The sequence below is a fragment of the Punica granatum genome, chromosome 7, assembly GCF_007655135.1.
Source record: "Punica granatum isolate Tunisia-2019 chromosome 7, ASM765513v2, whole genome shotgun sequence".
In the NCBI taxonomy this organism is placed as follows: domain Eukaryota; kingdom Viridiplantae; phylum Streptophyta; class Magnoliopsida; order Myrtales; family Lythraceae; genus Punica; species Punica granatum.
Window position 1 is genome coordinate 25,604,713 of NC_045133.1, and position 16,319 is coordinate 25,621,031.

At 40.6% G+C, this 16,319-nt stretch overlaps 2 protein-coding genes across 16 annotated transcripts; one reads left to right on the top strand and one right to left on the bottom strand.

Annotated features, from left to right (window-relative positions):
- Positions 1–918: 918 nt before the first annotated feature.
- On the bottom strand, positions 919–12,310 carry LOC116213406 (histone-lysine N-methyltransferase ATXR7). Of its 14 annotated transcripts, none has more exons than XM_031548307.1 (19): positions 12,179–12,310; positions 11,638–11,819; positions 10,871–11,459; positions 10,603–10,719; positions 8,505–8,816; positions 7,876–8,424; positions 7,239–7,721; positions 6,635–7,073; positions 6,216–6,548; positions 5,678–6,093; positions 5,368–5,490; positions 5,153–5,233; positions 4,996–5,049; positions 4,759–4,910; positions 4,432–4,532; positions 4,115–4,231; positions 3,078–3,352; positions 2,772–2,993; positions 919–1,834 (listed from the first exon to the last, which is right to left on the bottom strand). In XM_031548307.1, exons 2-15 carry the CDS (start codon positions 11,802–11,804, stop codon positions 4,511–4,513), a joined length of 3,837 nt encoding a protein of 1,278 aa, XP_031404167.1. In that variant the 5' UTR covers positions 11,805–11,819; positions 12,179–12,310; the 3' UTR covers positions 919–1,834; positions 2,772–2,993; positions 3,078–3,352; positions 4,115–4,231; positions 4,432–4,510. The 14 variants fall into 14 exon arrangements, with proteins under 14 accessions (XP_031404167.1, XP_031404178.1, XP_031404175.1 ...); XM_031548316.1 differs by lacking the exon at positions 919–1,834 and having other exon boundaries at positions 2,214–2,993; positions 3,078–3,157; positions 3,271–3,352; positions 4,187–4,231; XM_031548311.1 differs by lacking the exon at positions 919–1,834 and having other exon boundaries at positions 2,214–2,993; positions 3,078–3,157; positions 3,271–3,352.
- A 688-nt stretch (positions 12,311–12,998) lies between these two features.
- On the top strand, positions 12,999–15,774 carry LOC116215468 (aspartate carbamoyltransferase, chloroplastic-like). Of its 2 annotated transcripts, none has more exons than XM_031551186.1 (6): positions 12,999–13,369; positions 13,559–14,097; positions 14,185–14,324; positions 14,584–14,757; positions 14,887–15,123; positions 15,392–15,774. In XM_031551186.1, the coding sequence occupies exons 2-6, from the start codon at positions 13,593–13,595 to the stop codon at positions 15,497–15,499; spliced, it is 1,164 nt and encodes a 387-aa protein (XP_031407046.1). In that variant the 5' UTR covers positions 12,999–13,369; positions 13,559–13,592; the 3' UTR covers positions 15,500–15,774. The 2 variants fall into 2 exon arrangements, with proteins under 2 accessions (XP_031407046.1, XP_031407045.1); XM_031551185.1 differs by having other exon boundaries at positions 13,002–13,369; positions 13,577–14,097.
- Positions 15,775–16,319: the final 545 nt, after the last annotated feature.

Here is a 16,319-nt window from a genome sequence, read left to right on the forward strand (position 1 = left end):
GTCATGATCTCATGGGGTTTGGGGAAAGGGTGTGCTCTGAAAAGGGAAAGGGGTAATGCTAAAACAGAATTAAGAAAATATGGACTAGAGAGAGAGAGAGAGAGAGAGAGAGAGAGAGCATTAAAGTGAGAGCTGGGCCGGGGGGGTGGGGATGAGTACTAGATGTGGGCCGTGGGCCTCCGCATGGGACCATGGCATAGATGCTCCCAAAGCATGTGCAACTTTAGATTTTCACCTTTTTTATTATTATTTTTATTTAAAGTAATAAATGAAAATATAATTTTTATATCAATTTCTTATCGAGTGGCCCATACCATAAGTGAGGATAGTCCTTTCCACTGGATCAAAATTAGTACAATGACAGTATAATTTCAAAAAATCAGAAATTTTGATTTTCGTGTTATAGTGTCTTCTCAACGAGTCATGTTTTTCGGTATATAATGCAATGTCCTCCTCCCGATGACATCACACAAAAGATTCTCGTACTATGTTTTGTCTCCATCTCCATTTTCATTTCCGTACACGTCCTTATTGAGAAGAGAGGTGAAGTGAAGTGGAGCCCCTTATTAGTGATTTACCCCCTCCTGTACCTTTCATTAATTACCAAATAGCGCCTGAAGTCGTAAGCAATTAAGTTTTGCATGTATCTTATTAGAAAGTGCTTGATCTTCAGGGAAAGCGACAAATCAATACTACGGAGCAGAAACTAGGTACGATCCGGTTTGGCGGTCCGTATGATAAGAGTAATGGATGATATACGTACATCACGATTACACCATAGACATATCATATGATGAGCTTGGAGAGTCCACCTCGGCAGATATGGAACATCGGTGACGATAGGTAAAACTAATTTGATTTTTCTCCATCGAGCTTCATGCACCCGAACATTCAACTTCCCTCCGAGCCTATAACCCGAATCCGAATCAGCAGTCGCGTTGAAGGTCAGTAAAAGGCAATGAGATAACATCTTAAGTATTGGCCCAGATCGTATATTTGACAATGCAGTTTCTTCTCTCTTGGAAAAAAGGCACAAACGGGAACTGGCTGCTATGTATTTTGGTCTCTTGCTAAAATAACACCATACTATAGTCGAGTCAGTCCTTCGGCGATGACAATCGGTCTTCCGTACGCGATATCTGCTCCAGATACACTTCCAGAAGTTCAAGAGGTGTGACCACATCGGACGAGGATGATAAGCCTGCCACCTGCTCCAGCACAATGAAAGAGAGACTTGCGAGGGCATAGAGGAGACGTGAATGCATTTACTAGCAGAGAGGGATATGGCTGAATGGAAAACGGGCCTCAACTGTAGTGTTTTGGGTACAGAGTTTGCAGTACCAAGAGATCGGAAATCGCCTTATCACTTAGCATTGACAGGCTACGGATGCTGGAAACACTCGAGAAACAAACAGATCATCAGTAACCGCAGTGCCACTGGATAGGAGGTCAATTCTATCGAGTTTCCGACGAGAAAGCCTCCCCGTAAATTTGGCACAACACAAGAAGCAAGGGCCATTTGAACCATTTTGCAAGGAAGATGGCAGACACTATGCTAAGTGAGCATTTATACATGACATGTCCTTTATCACTTTTTTATTTTTATTTTTTTGGTCAGAATATGTGGTAATGTACTTTGTTTGGCAAATGGCAATTAAAACCCTCCTCCTTTGTCCGGGCTTGGGACCGGCTGTGTTTCAAAACATCAAACACAACACAGGCGGAGTTACTTGCAACTCTTCTTGTTCCCTAATCCAGCTCGAGTTCAGTATAGTTCGACATCTTCAGGTTATTCGGTCATTTAAGAACTCAGGAAGTCACAACCGAGATCGAACTGCAAAAAATACAAACCCGAATTAAACCCGAACAATCTGAGCATCCCAAACTGAATTGAATTTAACATGCATCACCTCCTCTCAACCGACACAGAAGGAAAGAATTGGCGAACAAAGCCATATGGTCATACCAAATGCCCAATTAAAACCCAATGTCATCTTGTAAATGCAACACTCGACCAACCACTTGCAAACCCAACACGTGGGAAGGGGCAGCACATTGGATAAAATTTGGAAATTAAAGGTTTTTCGTTTTTCTGCTTTTTTTTAATCCCCTTTTTTTTGTCCTGTTTAATTAATTAATTAATTTAAACCGCTAAAGCTTGAATTCCAAAAACAAGAACACTTCAAATTTGATCAAACTTTCTACACATAGTAAAGATCCAAGCTCCATCATATTTATACAACTTGACAGATATACATCAAATGACTCTATTCATTGGAGTGAAAAATTAGCTTAGAAGTCATGTAATAATACCCGATAATCATACTTTTGGGGCTTGGAAAATAATGGGGCCATCATCATACTTTCTACATCCCCAAAAGGACAAATATGCCATAACAAGTCCCATCTTGTAATGCAATCAAGAGATATGATTGAATCCTAATTTGTACTCGAGAATTTGCCTACTTTGCAATCCGACATGCGACATCTCAAGACCCCGCTCAAGCCTAGTTTCTAGAACTGACTCAATTATAACCATTGTTTGATAAAAGAGTTTTGACGACTTCTATGGTGATATTCTACATCTCACATGATTGGAGAAATGGCCATTGAAAAACTAAGGGTGGACTAATTAGAGAGCACGTCTTTCTCCTAAGCTAGAAATCCCACTCGAAAGGCCAAATTGTTAGGCCAACCCGCCAACTGCCAAGGAGTAAGGAGTCGAGAAGAGCACTACATAAATGCTGTCCACCCATAAATTTAAATCATACCATAGCCTATGGGAGCGATAGATGGCCAATTGGTCAATTCTTCGGTATATGTAAGAACACGATGGATGCGGTCGTGGACCTTTATTTGTGACACCTCTTAATCTCTCTCATCCGCAATGCTATCGGACATTGAAGGGAGATACAGCTCCGCCAAATGCCACAGGCTTGAGAAATTCTGACCGGGAACTGAGCACCACCATCTTTTCCAATTGGTATGCAGACCTTAAGCAATATGATACGACCTTAATTCCCAAGTTCAAAACTGACTAATGCCTCAAGAATGTAGTTAGATATGGCTGAAAGAACCTTGGAGATCAAAGCTTCGTTTTCTTTTACCCCCAATGTCTGGAAAGAGAAACCAAGATTTTTTCTTGTACGCGCAACCACTTTCGGCAGTTATCAAGCATCACCCGTCACTTTATGAGATGCCACCTTACAGATGGTTGGTTGCTTCAAAAGAGAATGTCAAAGAAAGGTGTGGATTAACGAGGATACATACCAGAAGGCCATCATCATCAATAGAAATGCAGCCCCTGCATTGAGGGGGAAAGTCCGTGTTGGTTCTAATATTTTCAAACCACCTGCAACCATTAAAGTTTAAAATAAAAAATAAATATAATTAAAGGATGCTCGTGAAATTCATTCTCGAAAGTATTGCTCAAAAATGAAAACTAAGATCCTGGTAGTGGGAATTTCAGAAAGAGGACAACTCTACACCCTTCAGCTGAAACGTCAAGTTAGAAGCCTCGTTGAAACCTTAAGCTTTGGCACTAGCCCAAAACTGAAGCTTTAGCATCATATCCGAGTTCCGCTACTAACAACATTCATGAATGTCCATGGGCACAAAGTCTCTCATCTAATCCTCAATCAATTGAAGCCCATAAGTAACGGAGATCATTCTAATTTTCAAATGCATGTCAAGTTAATCAACGGCCAATCAGGTTGCAGCCAACCCAGAACACGAAAAACAAAATATTTTTATAGCTTGCAGTTCATTCAACCCGCAAGACATCAAAAAAGCCGATAAAACATGTGGCCCAAAAATTCCACTTTTAAAATAACCGATGAATTTATGACCAAGAACAACCACAATCTTGTTATCTTCTTGTGACTAAATGCAAGGCACGGGCGCACAATCATCATATAGTTCAAAGGACAAAGGCGTCACATGATCATTGAAAATTTTCATTTCTCAGATAATTTTATATCATTTCTTGATAATTCTACATAAAGTAATGATCGCTATACAAAAGCTCATCTTTTCAAGGTCTCACGCAGGCGATAACATAAATGAATTTACAGAGTCAAAAAGGGAGAAACTCATCTGCAAAATAGATATCTACATGTATATATTTGAGAATCGGCGTGTCATCTCTATGAAAATCATAAGCAAGAATCTTGATCTGAAAATTCACCATAATCACGTCATTCGCACTTCCATTAGCAAGAGTGTCTGTGACCTGAGACAAAAAATCAGGTCAGTTTCCTTTACAGACATGCTAGAACATGAAAACTCCTTTTTATTTATTTTTTTCTTGGCTGGAATAATGGCCTATTCCACTTAACTGGTAAACTCCACCTACGGGTGTCGAGGATACCATCAGGGGCCATAAGCTGAAAGAATCATAAGCAAGCAGACAAGAAAGGAATTTCTCCATACCTATGGAATAAATTTTCCAACTCCACTCGCTTGAAGTCCAGAAAAAGCTGCAAAGTATACCAGACTTGCCAAAGAAATCCTAATTCAATGATCTGCGGCACCTGAAGAGAAGACAAGATAATCAAAGTTCAGTATTCATTATATTAGTAACTCAGAGGAGGGTCAGCATAAGACTGGAAATAGTCAATACTATTTCCATGCTTATCAACTTAAAATTAACTCATTTCATCAATCTCTTAAGCTGATAGAGGCAAGGCCTAAAAGATCTTAAGGTGAAAGCAAGCAACATATTCATAGAATGATGCTTGCATGCGAGTTTTGACTTACTTTTTGGAACCACAGTTGCAGGGTATCTTTTTATCCTCCAAAGGAAACTTGTAATTGTAAGTGATTTCTTCACCAACAGCTATGTGCCGTTTGGCATAGATGAAAATTTTCTTCTGACCGTCAACACTTATAATTTTCGTATAGCAATTAGGCTGCAAAAGATCATGGATACTAAGGTCAAACCAATGGAAATTCAAAGCTTTGAAATAATAAAAGAAAATCTGCAAAAGCAGCTACCTCGCAGGAATGGTTTATAAATCTGGCAATTCCACCACGCTTTGTAGCATCAACCTGAAATAGTAAAACAGAGCCCAAGTAAGCTCCTCTCCTTCATCTGATAGGGTAGACCACCTCAAACAATGGATGTTCTTAACATTGGATCAATTTTACTGACCACATAACCATCATCAAGTCTAAAAAGATAGCTGCTTCCAATTCCCATCTTCTCGTATTGGAGCTCACGAATATCAGATATCTGTATTATCAGAAATTCAACTACCTGTGTTGGATGACATGCAAAAGAAGAAAATCTCGAGGCACTCTGATCTAAAAACCAGATAAAAGACACAATTGCTGCAAATAGTAGCATTATTAAAAGCAATCAATTACCCGAGGACGAATCAATTCACCAACATATTCAATCACAAAATCTTCTGCCTCGATTGGCTCCTGAGCAACAAGACCCCAATCATGGATCTTGCTCCTCTGGAAACGCAGATGCTTCTTCCTAGCCTGGCAAATGCCGGCAGAAATATTAGAATCAAAGCCAGCATTTCCTTTAATCAACAAGCAAAGGCAGCATTAGAGTGCATTCAAAGAGGAATCACTATTCTCTTTTCTTTTCTTTTTTGATAACGAGGAGTTCATTCTCCCCGGGCCCATGAACACCCCCACAAGCCCAAAATCACTATTCATTTACCTTCAACTGGCTGCTCTTTAGCAGGTCAGCACCCTCGACAGCGGCCATGAGATTACGCATTTTCACCCGATTTGTCCTTGCAGATATACCCTTGTTGTTGGGCAATTGAAAACTATTGCTTTTGGAACCTGAATGATTAGACTGGATGTAGTTAATTCCCCTAGCGCGAGCTCTTTCAAGTGGACTTGCTGTCATCGACCACTTATGCCATTCCCACCCATCGATTGAGGACCGAGCGCAACCATCAGATTTAGGGCAAGCCATTGATGTCTTGAACTTAATGGACATGGGTTTTTTTGGCACAACCTTCTTACGAACTGACTTTTTGGAAAAACTAGTTGACACAGAAACATCTTCAGACACAGATGATCGCAGAGTTTCTTGGACCCCCTTCTTTTGCTTTGCCATCTTAGCTGCTGTTATAAAAGAACATATATGGTAACTAAATAGCAAGGTAACATATTCTTAAAGTCCACTGAATAAAAGAAACCAAAAGTCGGATGAACTACAATAAAAGAAGAAAAAGTTTATTACTTACATTTCACTATCTTCTTAGAGATACCCCCAGAGGACTCTTTCTGGAAATCAACGCCATCTCGATTTGCTCTTAATACCTTCTTCTCCACTTTTGCTTTCAAAAGCTTTGCTCTTTTTGGTCTTACATCATCGTCTATGACCTCATCACCATCATCTTGCTTCTCAACATTGCTGATATCAGCTTTTGCTTTTGAAAACTTTGCACTCTTTGGTCTGACAGCATCTTGTAAGTCCTCATTCCTAACTACTTGATTCTCCGTAGTGCTTAAGCGAGCTTTCCCTTTCAAAAGCTTTGGTCTCTTTGGTTTTACATCATCTTCTAAGGCTTCACCATCTAAGAAAATAAGAAACGATAGGATGATAAGAACATAATCAGCAAGAACTTAGAACTCCAAAAAACTAAACATCAACACATCATACTCTGTACTCTTTCAGATGCTCGTCTAACTTTTTGACCAATCGAGCTCTTTCGCGAGATGTTACTATCAGGTGAGACCCTTGCCATCACGGTTTGCCTTGACTTATCACTAACAGGCGATTTAATGTTGGGTTTAGTCAACTTTCTCTTCTTGGAAACTGATACAGCAGTTTTAACATTTGTAGGCTCAGATAAATCCTTAGAGGACTCCAGTCTTTTCAACTTCTCCAATCGCAAATTTTGTATCTTTGAGGCTGAAGGAATGCACTGAGGAGAACTGGACTTTCTTTTTTCGTTCTTTTTCTTCCGGAAATAAGTAACTTGAGCAGCATTGGCATGTCCATCACAAGAACGGACTGTGCAATCATCCTTTGAACATCCTTGAGACATAGGAACTGCACTGGATGCACCATGCTTACTGTTTGCAGTGGGCGATGAGTCCTGAAAATAGTAGAAAGATAGAATAAAGAGGAACTTCCCGTCCATAAGATAGAGAGAGATATTACCAATTTATAACATAAAATGTAACTTAAAAGCAGTAATTGGCCAAAAAATGTACAAGCTTGCATCAAATCTTGAAGCAAGTAAAGGCACATATATACATACCTTATTTTTTAATGAACGCCGTGATCTAACAAACTGATGTAGAGAATCATTAAGGAACAATGATGCCCATTCTTTAAGCACATCATCATGCAATCTCTGCCTGCACAATGCCATAGCAACATATGCTCCAATCTTGGGTATACGCTCGTCGGACCGTAAAGGTCGGAACTTACATTTACTAGGCTGAGAAAAGGTCTTATTACAGTCTTCCAATCCGGGGGGTGGAGGCTCATCATTTACTTCATCAACAAGCACATCACCAATCCCTCTATACAGCTTTTTGAATGCAGTAGCCAATATGTTAGATCCGGAGAGTTTAGTGGCGGAATGACGAACAAGCTCCATTGTTTCTGTTGTAGTTTGAGATGTATCTTCTGCTGTTTCTGCAACTTGACTTTTGTTTGGATCGGCTCCTGAATCATTAGGCAAGTTTGAAGAATTGTGTATGTGACCAGAGTCAGCACACCATGACTCGCTGTTTATCTGCATCACAAGTCCATTTTCCATAATAAGTAAGATGTAATAAAGGGACTACGTAATAACAAGAAGACACTTATTTAAAGGCTACCTTCCATTGCATGCATTATAAATAAGAGATATCACTTTACCAAGAAAGCTAGATATTTCCTAAACTGACCTCATTTAACAGATCAGAATTCAGAAATCTGACCACTTTGTCTACTTCCTCCCTTACAAAAGATTTGACATAATCTGCCAAAGAAGCCTCAGCAGACATATATAGCTCCTCTTCCACACTTTCGTGGATATGATTCATGGCATCAGATGTCACATTAAGAGATGATGCTCGATTCTTTTCAGGACTTCCCTCTGGGAAAGCAGAAGGCAATACAAGAGAAGACTCCACCCTTTTAGCTTTGCACCTGCTACTCAGGGGCATAAAATTAGCTTGACCAGACCAGATCTTTTGACTCCTCCATGAAGTACTGTAATCTGCTATCACATCATAAAATACAGCATTCCAAGTGACCTGCATGCAAAATTCATAGAGCATTCTGCAGACAGCTGAGTATGAAGCCCAATAGCTGTCAATGCTTCCAATAGTTTTGGTAACAGCAAGAGCTTGTACAGGAGCAGCATTTTTAGGTGCATCATTAGTATCTTTCTTGGAAGTTCCCATCACAAATTCAGATTCGGTAGAAGATTTACTCTGACTGGAAGCTTCAGGCTGCCAAAGTAATATTTCAAAGATTATCACTGGATATAAGAGGTTCAGTCAACAGTCAATTCAAAATTTCTGTGTGGTACCTGGCTGACATCTAGGTTACAGATCCCACTGGTCTGAGCAGCCGATTCAGGTTTTAGATGTCTCTGAGCTCTCCTGGAAGAAGCAGCCTCTGTCATGAGATTACTTATGATTTCATCAAGCAGAACCTTGCGTGCAGCTTTCATGATGCCACCATGCAATTGGCAAGAAACTACTTCAGAAATTTCAGATACAAATCCATCAGAAGTTCTGGAAACATTGCAGCTTGCATTAGCTGCAGTATCATCTCTTCTCCATTCATTTATCACTGAGAGCAATGAAAATGCTCCGAACTTGTTTTCAGAGTGATATATCTGACAACAAAACAAAAATTCAGAAGAAAAACATAATAGTCAAATAGGTGATAATTTAGTTTCGGATTATCTTCATCTATTCAAGATTGGAACAGGAAGGGAAAAAGAAAAGGTGGAGCCAAGTTTAAAATATCATTTTTTGAAAAGTCAACTTGCTCTGCATTCTGTGCCTCATCCTACGTACTTTGTCCCCAAAGCAATATTAACAATCTATGCTGACACGCTAGCACAACATATTGACTGTTCTTCTGATTAGAAGTTAATATGTATATATACGTGTGTGTGTATATATATATATATATATATACACATGTAAAAAAAAATTAAACAATGAAGATTAGACATACAACCGCCACTCTATATCCCACAAAGAAAGTACTGCCTTGCATGTCTCATGACCCAATAACACCAAATGTGACACTCCAAACACAAAATGCCAGTATTGACCTGATAGACCCACATCCAAAAAGAGAACCTGAGATTTAAACCACTTGCCACTAATAAGAGCTAAAACCCTACCGACAAGTAATATCATATGGGGCACAAAATCCTTTTGGAAGGTCCTACCGAAGTTAACTTCAATTTCAATGAGAGAGATTTCCTTTCGCACATCACAATGATAAATTTCCTACAATAAAGGGAAATTGTTCCAACCATGATAAAAACACTCATACAGCGTCGCCCATATGACGGCTAAAGTAAAGAACTTCAGCTTGCAATTAGTGTTCTCTATTACAAACGGCGTCTGCTTTATATTATTTCTAATTAGATATAACAATTTATCAACAGGAGTCTACTCCCTCGCAAACTTAAAGTCTAAGCTACAAGGATTTAGTTCAACATGCTAACAGCTAATCCAACATGATAATATCCCCCCTCAATCTCAAAGAGTGGCAATAATTTCAACTTAATCATGGCTGTTCATCGACCGTCCAGTATTTTAAATCTCATTGTTTTATTCTACTGGATTTCAGAGAAGGTAAATTAAGCCTGTAGCAATCAGCCAATTTCCAAATAAAGGAGGACAAGTTAGCACGAGGCAGCGAGAGGACCAAATGATGGGAATCCACTTCAACTTCAGATCAGCATGATGACTCAATGATAAGCAAACTAAAGCTTTTCCACCCCTGTTCCACGTGAGAATGCCTTATTAAGAGAAGAAAGAACTCTGCTAAGGATGATTTGCACCCTCTCATTCATATATATAGTCTTTCATAACCTAATCATTAAAAGTACCAAGTCAAGTTTCCATTTTCTCGTGAACATTCAATGAAACAGCATTCACAGCCATGAAATCCCCCCTCTAAGTATGACAAACGATAACAGCTAAGATGCATCTTATAGCATGTAGCACAACACCTGAGAAGGCATAAGCCTATTGAATCATCATGCTCAGTATACTCGTTGGATCAAGGGGGCAGCACGTTCAGTGGATAGGCAAATAAAGCAGCAATGTTTAGATGTGGTACAGCCAGCTAAAAGCTGTGCTTTTAAAAGGTCATACATGCACACTTAAGATGAATCCACTCTCATCTGCCAAATCTAGCAATGCTTCAGAATAATAAGATGCTAAAAAGGAAAGATATATCAAGATCACAAATTGTCAAGAGTAATCCTCCAATTAAGTGAAATTGAATCTTGTTATAGCGCAATCTCATTTATTACCAAGAACAAGATATGCAATCACCATTCTGATTATTCGTAATGATTTTTGCTACTCATAATAGAATATAAAGTATGGGTAGGAAAAAAAGAAATTAATTGTGCAACCGTGAAAGAGTCTAACCATTATGGTATCCCGTAAATAGCCATAACAATGCCAGGAGTATATCTCCCAAAGAGAATGCGGCCCTTGTTTCTTCCCATGATCATCTTCAAACAACCAACAAGCCTCACCTTTATCCTGAAAAGAAAGAGTAAAGACATAAACTAGCAATATACCCACTTCAAGCATGAAAATGACTAGAAAATGAATTACTCATCATCATGTGTTTGAACCAAACTTCAAAAAAAAAAAAAATATATATATATATATATATATATATATATATTACCAGCTGCGAGAATGCCATCTGGCCAGCTGCTCCATAGCTTGCTCCGACCTGATGGTTATATGCACTATAGTTGGGACCAGCCTGGGATGCAGCCTGTGAACTTTGATTGGGAGCAAATGAATGTGATTCTGTGTGCAATCTTGACTCAGTGCTAGGATAGATTGTCGAATTTGCTGGCATAGTCGTGCATAAGGTAGTTGTGGATAGGTACACAAAGCCAGTAGCAACATGGTCAGGGAACTGCTTGAAATACTTCAATGGTACAGGGTTAAGATATGATCCATTATTTATGGGGTACACAGGAAGCTCATCAGGCAAGAAGCCAGAAGATAGTCCTTCATATAACTGTTGCTGGAGGTAAGGTCCACACATTTGTCCTTGCTCATTTATGTACATCCATCCGCTTACAAAAGAAACTTGAGGATGCCCAGAATAACTCTTATCTTGGTACAGAGAACCGGCAGTAGTACAGGGTTCTGTAGCATCACCATTGCCATTCGATTGGCAGGTAGCATCGGATATTGAGGTCGGACCCATTCGTTCCTCGATATTGCAGCAACATGACATAAGAGGACCACTATCAGAGCACCTACAGAGCAGTACCAAGGCGAAGAAATTGATTTGGCATCAAAGAACCAAAATAAACATGCAACTAACTAACATAAAAGACAACTTCGGTCAGACTCCAGCTGTGATCACTTAGGTAAAGCAATGATGTGCAACGCTTGGAACACGAATTGTTCTATGTAAAGGGTAAGAGGCCATACTCGTGAGAAGTGGAGCAAGTTTCTGTCTTGTGCTGGTTGGGATAGGCGAAATCGCCGTAATTGCCTATACAAACTTCAAAAGCAGCACGCATCTCCTCTACTTTTGCCCTTCTCCTGAGGAAACCACGGCCATACGTCTCATCGAGGTAACCGGAAGAAGAAACCATAATTCAACTCAGCAGCTGAAACCAACCCGAACAGCAACCAGGTCAGCTGAACAAGCAGACAGCTCGCAGCTACAATGATTAGTGCAATGCCGAAAGCTTCAGGGGGAATTGGCAGCTGAGTAACGCAATCAGGGGTGCAAAGGATCTCAATCCATCAAAAAATTATCAAGAACAGCGAGCAATAGTAGTCATGCAATGCGTGCATTCAACAAATTCGGCAGCTTCATACATGAAACCTATGCGGAGCAACTGAGTTCGCCCACGGAATCAGCAAGATTTTACTACGGTCTGCGAATCCATTCGATGGGTAACTCAGGTGTTCCGGGAAGCGCGATCGGTGCTCAAAGGGTCGGAGAGGAGATAGATTAGGTTACCTAAGCAAGGACGGAGGTGCAGAGAGTCGACGGCATGCCGGTGAGGACGACAACGGCGGCGACAGGAGCGGAGAAGAAGGATTCTTCTTCGCTCTCCCTTTACTCCTCTTCAAGTCGGATAGGACACGAAAGTTTCAGCCTTGAGGCCTTTTTCAGTAATTTACTATATTTTATTTTATTTCATTAATTAATTATTAATTATATTTATATTTATTTGTATGTTAATTAAATTAAATTTTAATTAACCTAACTTTATTTCTTCTCAAATTCAATAAAATAATCATTGTTTTTTTTATTTTTTCTTTAAATTCTTTCTCATACGTTTTTTATTATTTAAATAAATTTTTATATTAAATTCTCCTAACTATTCAATATTTTTACTCAATTCAACGACATAATTATTACTCTTTTATATTTAATTTTTTTTTATATTTTTTCTAACTACTTTTATCTACATCTCCTCTAATCAAACGAAATTAAATTAAATCGGATTTAATTTCTCTACCAAACGCAATGTAAGTATGGTGATTGTCCGAATGTATATTTGTGTTGCAACTAGACTTTCGTAATTGATGATTGATCAGGTTTGCAATCTTCACTAACGAAACAATAATAATAAACAAATCATGTGAATACAATGATACGAGAAAACCATCGCCTTTCCCAAACCAATCAGTCCATTTATAAAACCAATTTGAGCATGATCGGGTTTTCGCAATTGAACACATTCACATGTAAGTAGTGGGTGGAATAGCACCGGTTTTGGACTAATGATGCCAAATTAAACCGATCCGCGTGAGCACTGACCCGAACTGATTCCAGAACGAGTCCCCACGACTACAAGGGAACCCCCTCGAGCACAGACGAGAGTCGTGCGTGAGGCAAGTCCGCTCGTCGAGCTAACGGGTTCAATGTCCGGTTCGGCTGCGAGGACCGGCTTGAGACCTCCTGGCTTCTTTTTCAAAATCTTCCAACCCTACTTTCCCTCAAAGCTGAACAGTGTCTCTCTCTCTCTCTCTTGCCTCTCACCGTCGCGCCACTCAGACACCGCACTTTGCGTCACTGACTAGCTCTGACCGCCACCGCCTCCGCATCTCCGCCGTTTTCACCGCCTTCCGCCGCCAAAGTTTCAACCTTTTTCCGTATCCTGCAATACTGTCCCCGCCGGCGGCCGCCCTGCACGATCACCAGGTATACCAACTCGAAGGTTGTCCATTTGAGTTGTCTATGCTTTCCATTCGTCTGCCGTTCCTGCTTCTGATGTATTAACCGAAGTCTGATGAGGCATAGCAATCAAAACTGTTGGTCGAAGAGCTTTGATTCGACAAATTTGTTATTCGTATTAAGTTGCGTAGTGAAAAGCTAGCAATTCTGTGGAAGTGTTGATTGTTCTGATAGGAGCTTCATAGCTGCAATGGCCACTTCGTGCTCATTCTCCGCGTGTAAGTTAACGGAGCTTCAGTACCCCCAGAAAGCTGCGAATTCCCTTCAGAGCTCATTCTCGAATAGGTTCTTTCCTGCCAAGTCAGCTCCTTTATCCTCTGGCCTGATGAAATGTATGCCAACATTGACCGGAAACCGGGGGTGTAGTGTCCGCTGCTCTGTGCTCGAGACCCGCAATCCCGTTTCAATTTCGGCGGGAAAGAACTTTCAGCTCGAAGATGTGATCGAGGCTCAGCAGTTCAACCGGGATATTCTCAGTGCTACATTCGAGGTGGCACGAGAGATGGAGAACATCGAGAAGAACTCGCTGGGTAGCCAAGTTCTCAAGGGCTATCTGATGGCTACCCTCTTCTACGAGCCCTCCACGCGAACTAGGCTCTCATTCGAGTCTGCTATGAAACGGCTGGGTGGTGAAGTGTTGACTACCGAGAATGCAAGAGAGTTTTCATCGGCTGCAAAGGGAGAAACACTTGAAGGTTCTTTTCTGATCTATCTTTCAGGAAGTAATTGGTAGATGAGATTGCCTATTTCACTTTTGCGTGATTCGGTGCCACGATTGACAGATACAATAAGAACTGTGGAGGGATACTCCGATATCATTGTTATGCGGCATTTTGAAAGTGGCGCTGCCAAAAGAGCGGCGGCTACTGCAGGAATCCCGATTATTAATGCAGGGGATGGTCCTGGGCAGCATCCAACTCAGGTAAAATGAAATAGGTACCAGGCCGTGGAGATTACTGTTCATTGCTTTTCAACATATGTCTGCAACGTTTGATGTCCGGGAAAAGGCACCAGCAATTTTGTTTGTCAATTGATGAAGTGCTTTTGTACATATGGCAAGTTAGTTCTACTCTGTTGTAATGACCAACTTTGCTTGATCCTTTGTCTTTGAATGAAATGAGTGTGAACTTTTCTCAGCCCGTATCTCAAAGCTTGCTTCTGATTATGAACTTGTGAATCAGGCTCTGCTAGATGTGTACACAATTGAAAGGGAGATCGGGCAACTAGATGGTATTAAAGTTGCACTGGTAGGAGATCTTGCTAATGGTAGGACAGTCCGCTCGCTTGCCTATTTGCTTGCCAAGTACAAGGATGTAAAGATATATTTCGTCTCTCCTGATGTTGTCAAAATGAAGGTCAGTTGTATACAACTATTCTCCTTGAGTTCATCGGCCTTCAATTGTTCAAGGGTCTTCTATCTAGTGCCCGCAACAGATCTAGAATGATCATCTCATTGTTTACGAAGTCACAATGTTATTGTTTAGGATGATATAAAAGATTATTTGACATCAATGGGAGTGGAATGGGAAGAGAGCTCTGACCTACTTGAGGTGGCTTCTAAGTGTGATGTTGTTTATCAAACTCGAATTCAACGGGAACGATTTGCAGAGAGGCCTAACCTTTATGAGGCTGCTCGGGGCAAGTATATCGTAGACAGGGGTGTTCTCAATGCAATGCAGAAGCATGCAGTGGTTATGCACCCGCTCCCAAGGCTTGACGAGGTAAAAATATTCTGTTGTTTCGTCTTGTAATCTATGCTGCTTATAACTTAGATCGTGTTCAGTAAGGAAGAAAATCCGACTCTTGCATTGGGATTGCCATTCATTTAGGTGGAGACTTCTCCCACTGCTGTGTATGAACATGATATTTTCGGTATGATGCATCCATGAGAAAATCCAAATGGACCCTTTAAGCGTACTTGGAACTTTCTGGTCTTTGATGGTACCCCATGCATATATTTACCCGTGCTGTTTTGCGATATTTTGGTAGATCACTGTGGACGTAGATGCAGACCCAAGGGCAGCCTATTTCAGACAAGCAAAGAATGGTCTGTACATAAGGATGGCTCTACTGAAGCTTCTCCTCATCGGCTGGTGAAGTATTGAATATTCGATCCATTCGAAATTTCGTCATCGATATATTCTGGAAATGGTTCTGACTATCTTTTTTTTTGCTGAATGGCTCTGACCATCTAAATATTTGTAATTGAGGCCTACTGCTAGAACTCCTGTCATATGTCAGGGAACGTCATGGAATTATTATTATTATTTATTTTATTATCATTTTTTTGCACATTTCAGACCAAACTGGATGGGCTGAGTCTGTGTAAAGCAATTTTTGATGCCCAAAGAGGCCAGTTACTTGTTTATTAAGTTTCCAAACGGGCCAAAATATGCATGAGATTGCACATCCACAATCTTATACATCGGGCCTTGGGCCATCCCCGATGGTTCAAAAGCTTGCATCGTGAGTCGAAATAGTCATAGTTTGATTTGTGAAGTTTCATCTTAGCGGACATACTACGAGGTAATGGAGCGATTCTGCTCATGAATATGCAAGTATTAATAGGAGGTCGGTGACTGAGGTCATTGCTCTCGACCTATTAAGAATGTTGCTACATTATCGTATACGTTGAACATGCGGGTCCTGGCCATTTACACCGGTGCTGTGTGGTGGTGGGCCGGTGGCAACGGCCCTATATGCAAGCGGAAGACACAGAGTCAGACGCCCATACCAGATGGCCCCGCCTTGAACTCCTTTAATTATTGCCGCTGCCTGCCCTTCTTCATGATGATGTGTGTTCCCATCAGGAAGCAATGTCTCTTCGGTTCTCCTGCCATGGAAATGCCCATTCCTTCGGAAATGGGCCATCGGGTGGGCGCAATTCGGGCCACACAACTCCGAGATTCAGGGCTCT

Bases quoted from the DNA above. Each gene is read 5' to 3' on its own strand.
- LOC116213406 (XM_031548318.1), bottom strand. From the start codon at position 11,804: ATGGTTTCTTCTTCCGGTTACCTCGATGAGACGTATGGCCGTGGTTTC. The intron at 5,491-5,677 runs GTAAATGAATAG...GGCATTTGCCAG, and splicing joins TAAAGAGCAGCCAGTTGAAG to GCTAGGAAGAAGCATCTGCG. The intron at 4,911-4,995 runs GTAGCTGCTTTT...GATCTTTTGCAG, and splicing joins TTATAAACCATTCCTGCGAG to CCTAATTGCTATACGAAAAT.
- LOC116215468 (XM_031551186.1), top strand. From the start codon at position 13,593: ATGGCCACTTCGTGCTCATTCTCCGCGTGTAAGTTAACGGAGCTTCAG. The intron at 14,325-14,583 runs GTAAAATGAAAT...CTTGTGAATCAG, and splicing joins CTGGGCAGCATCCAACTCAG to GCTCTGCTAGATGTGTACAC. The intron at 15,124-15,391 runs GTAAAAATATTC...ATATTTTGGTAG, and splicing joins CGCTCCCAAGGCTTGACGAG to ATCACTGTGGACGTAGATGC.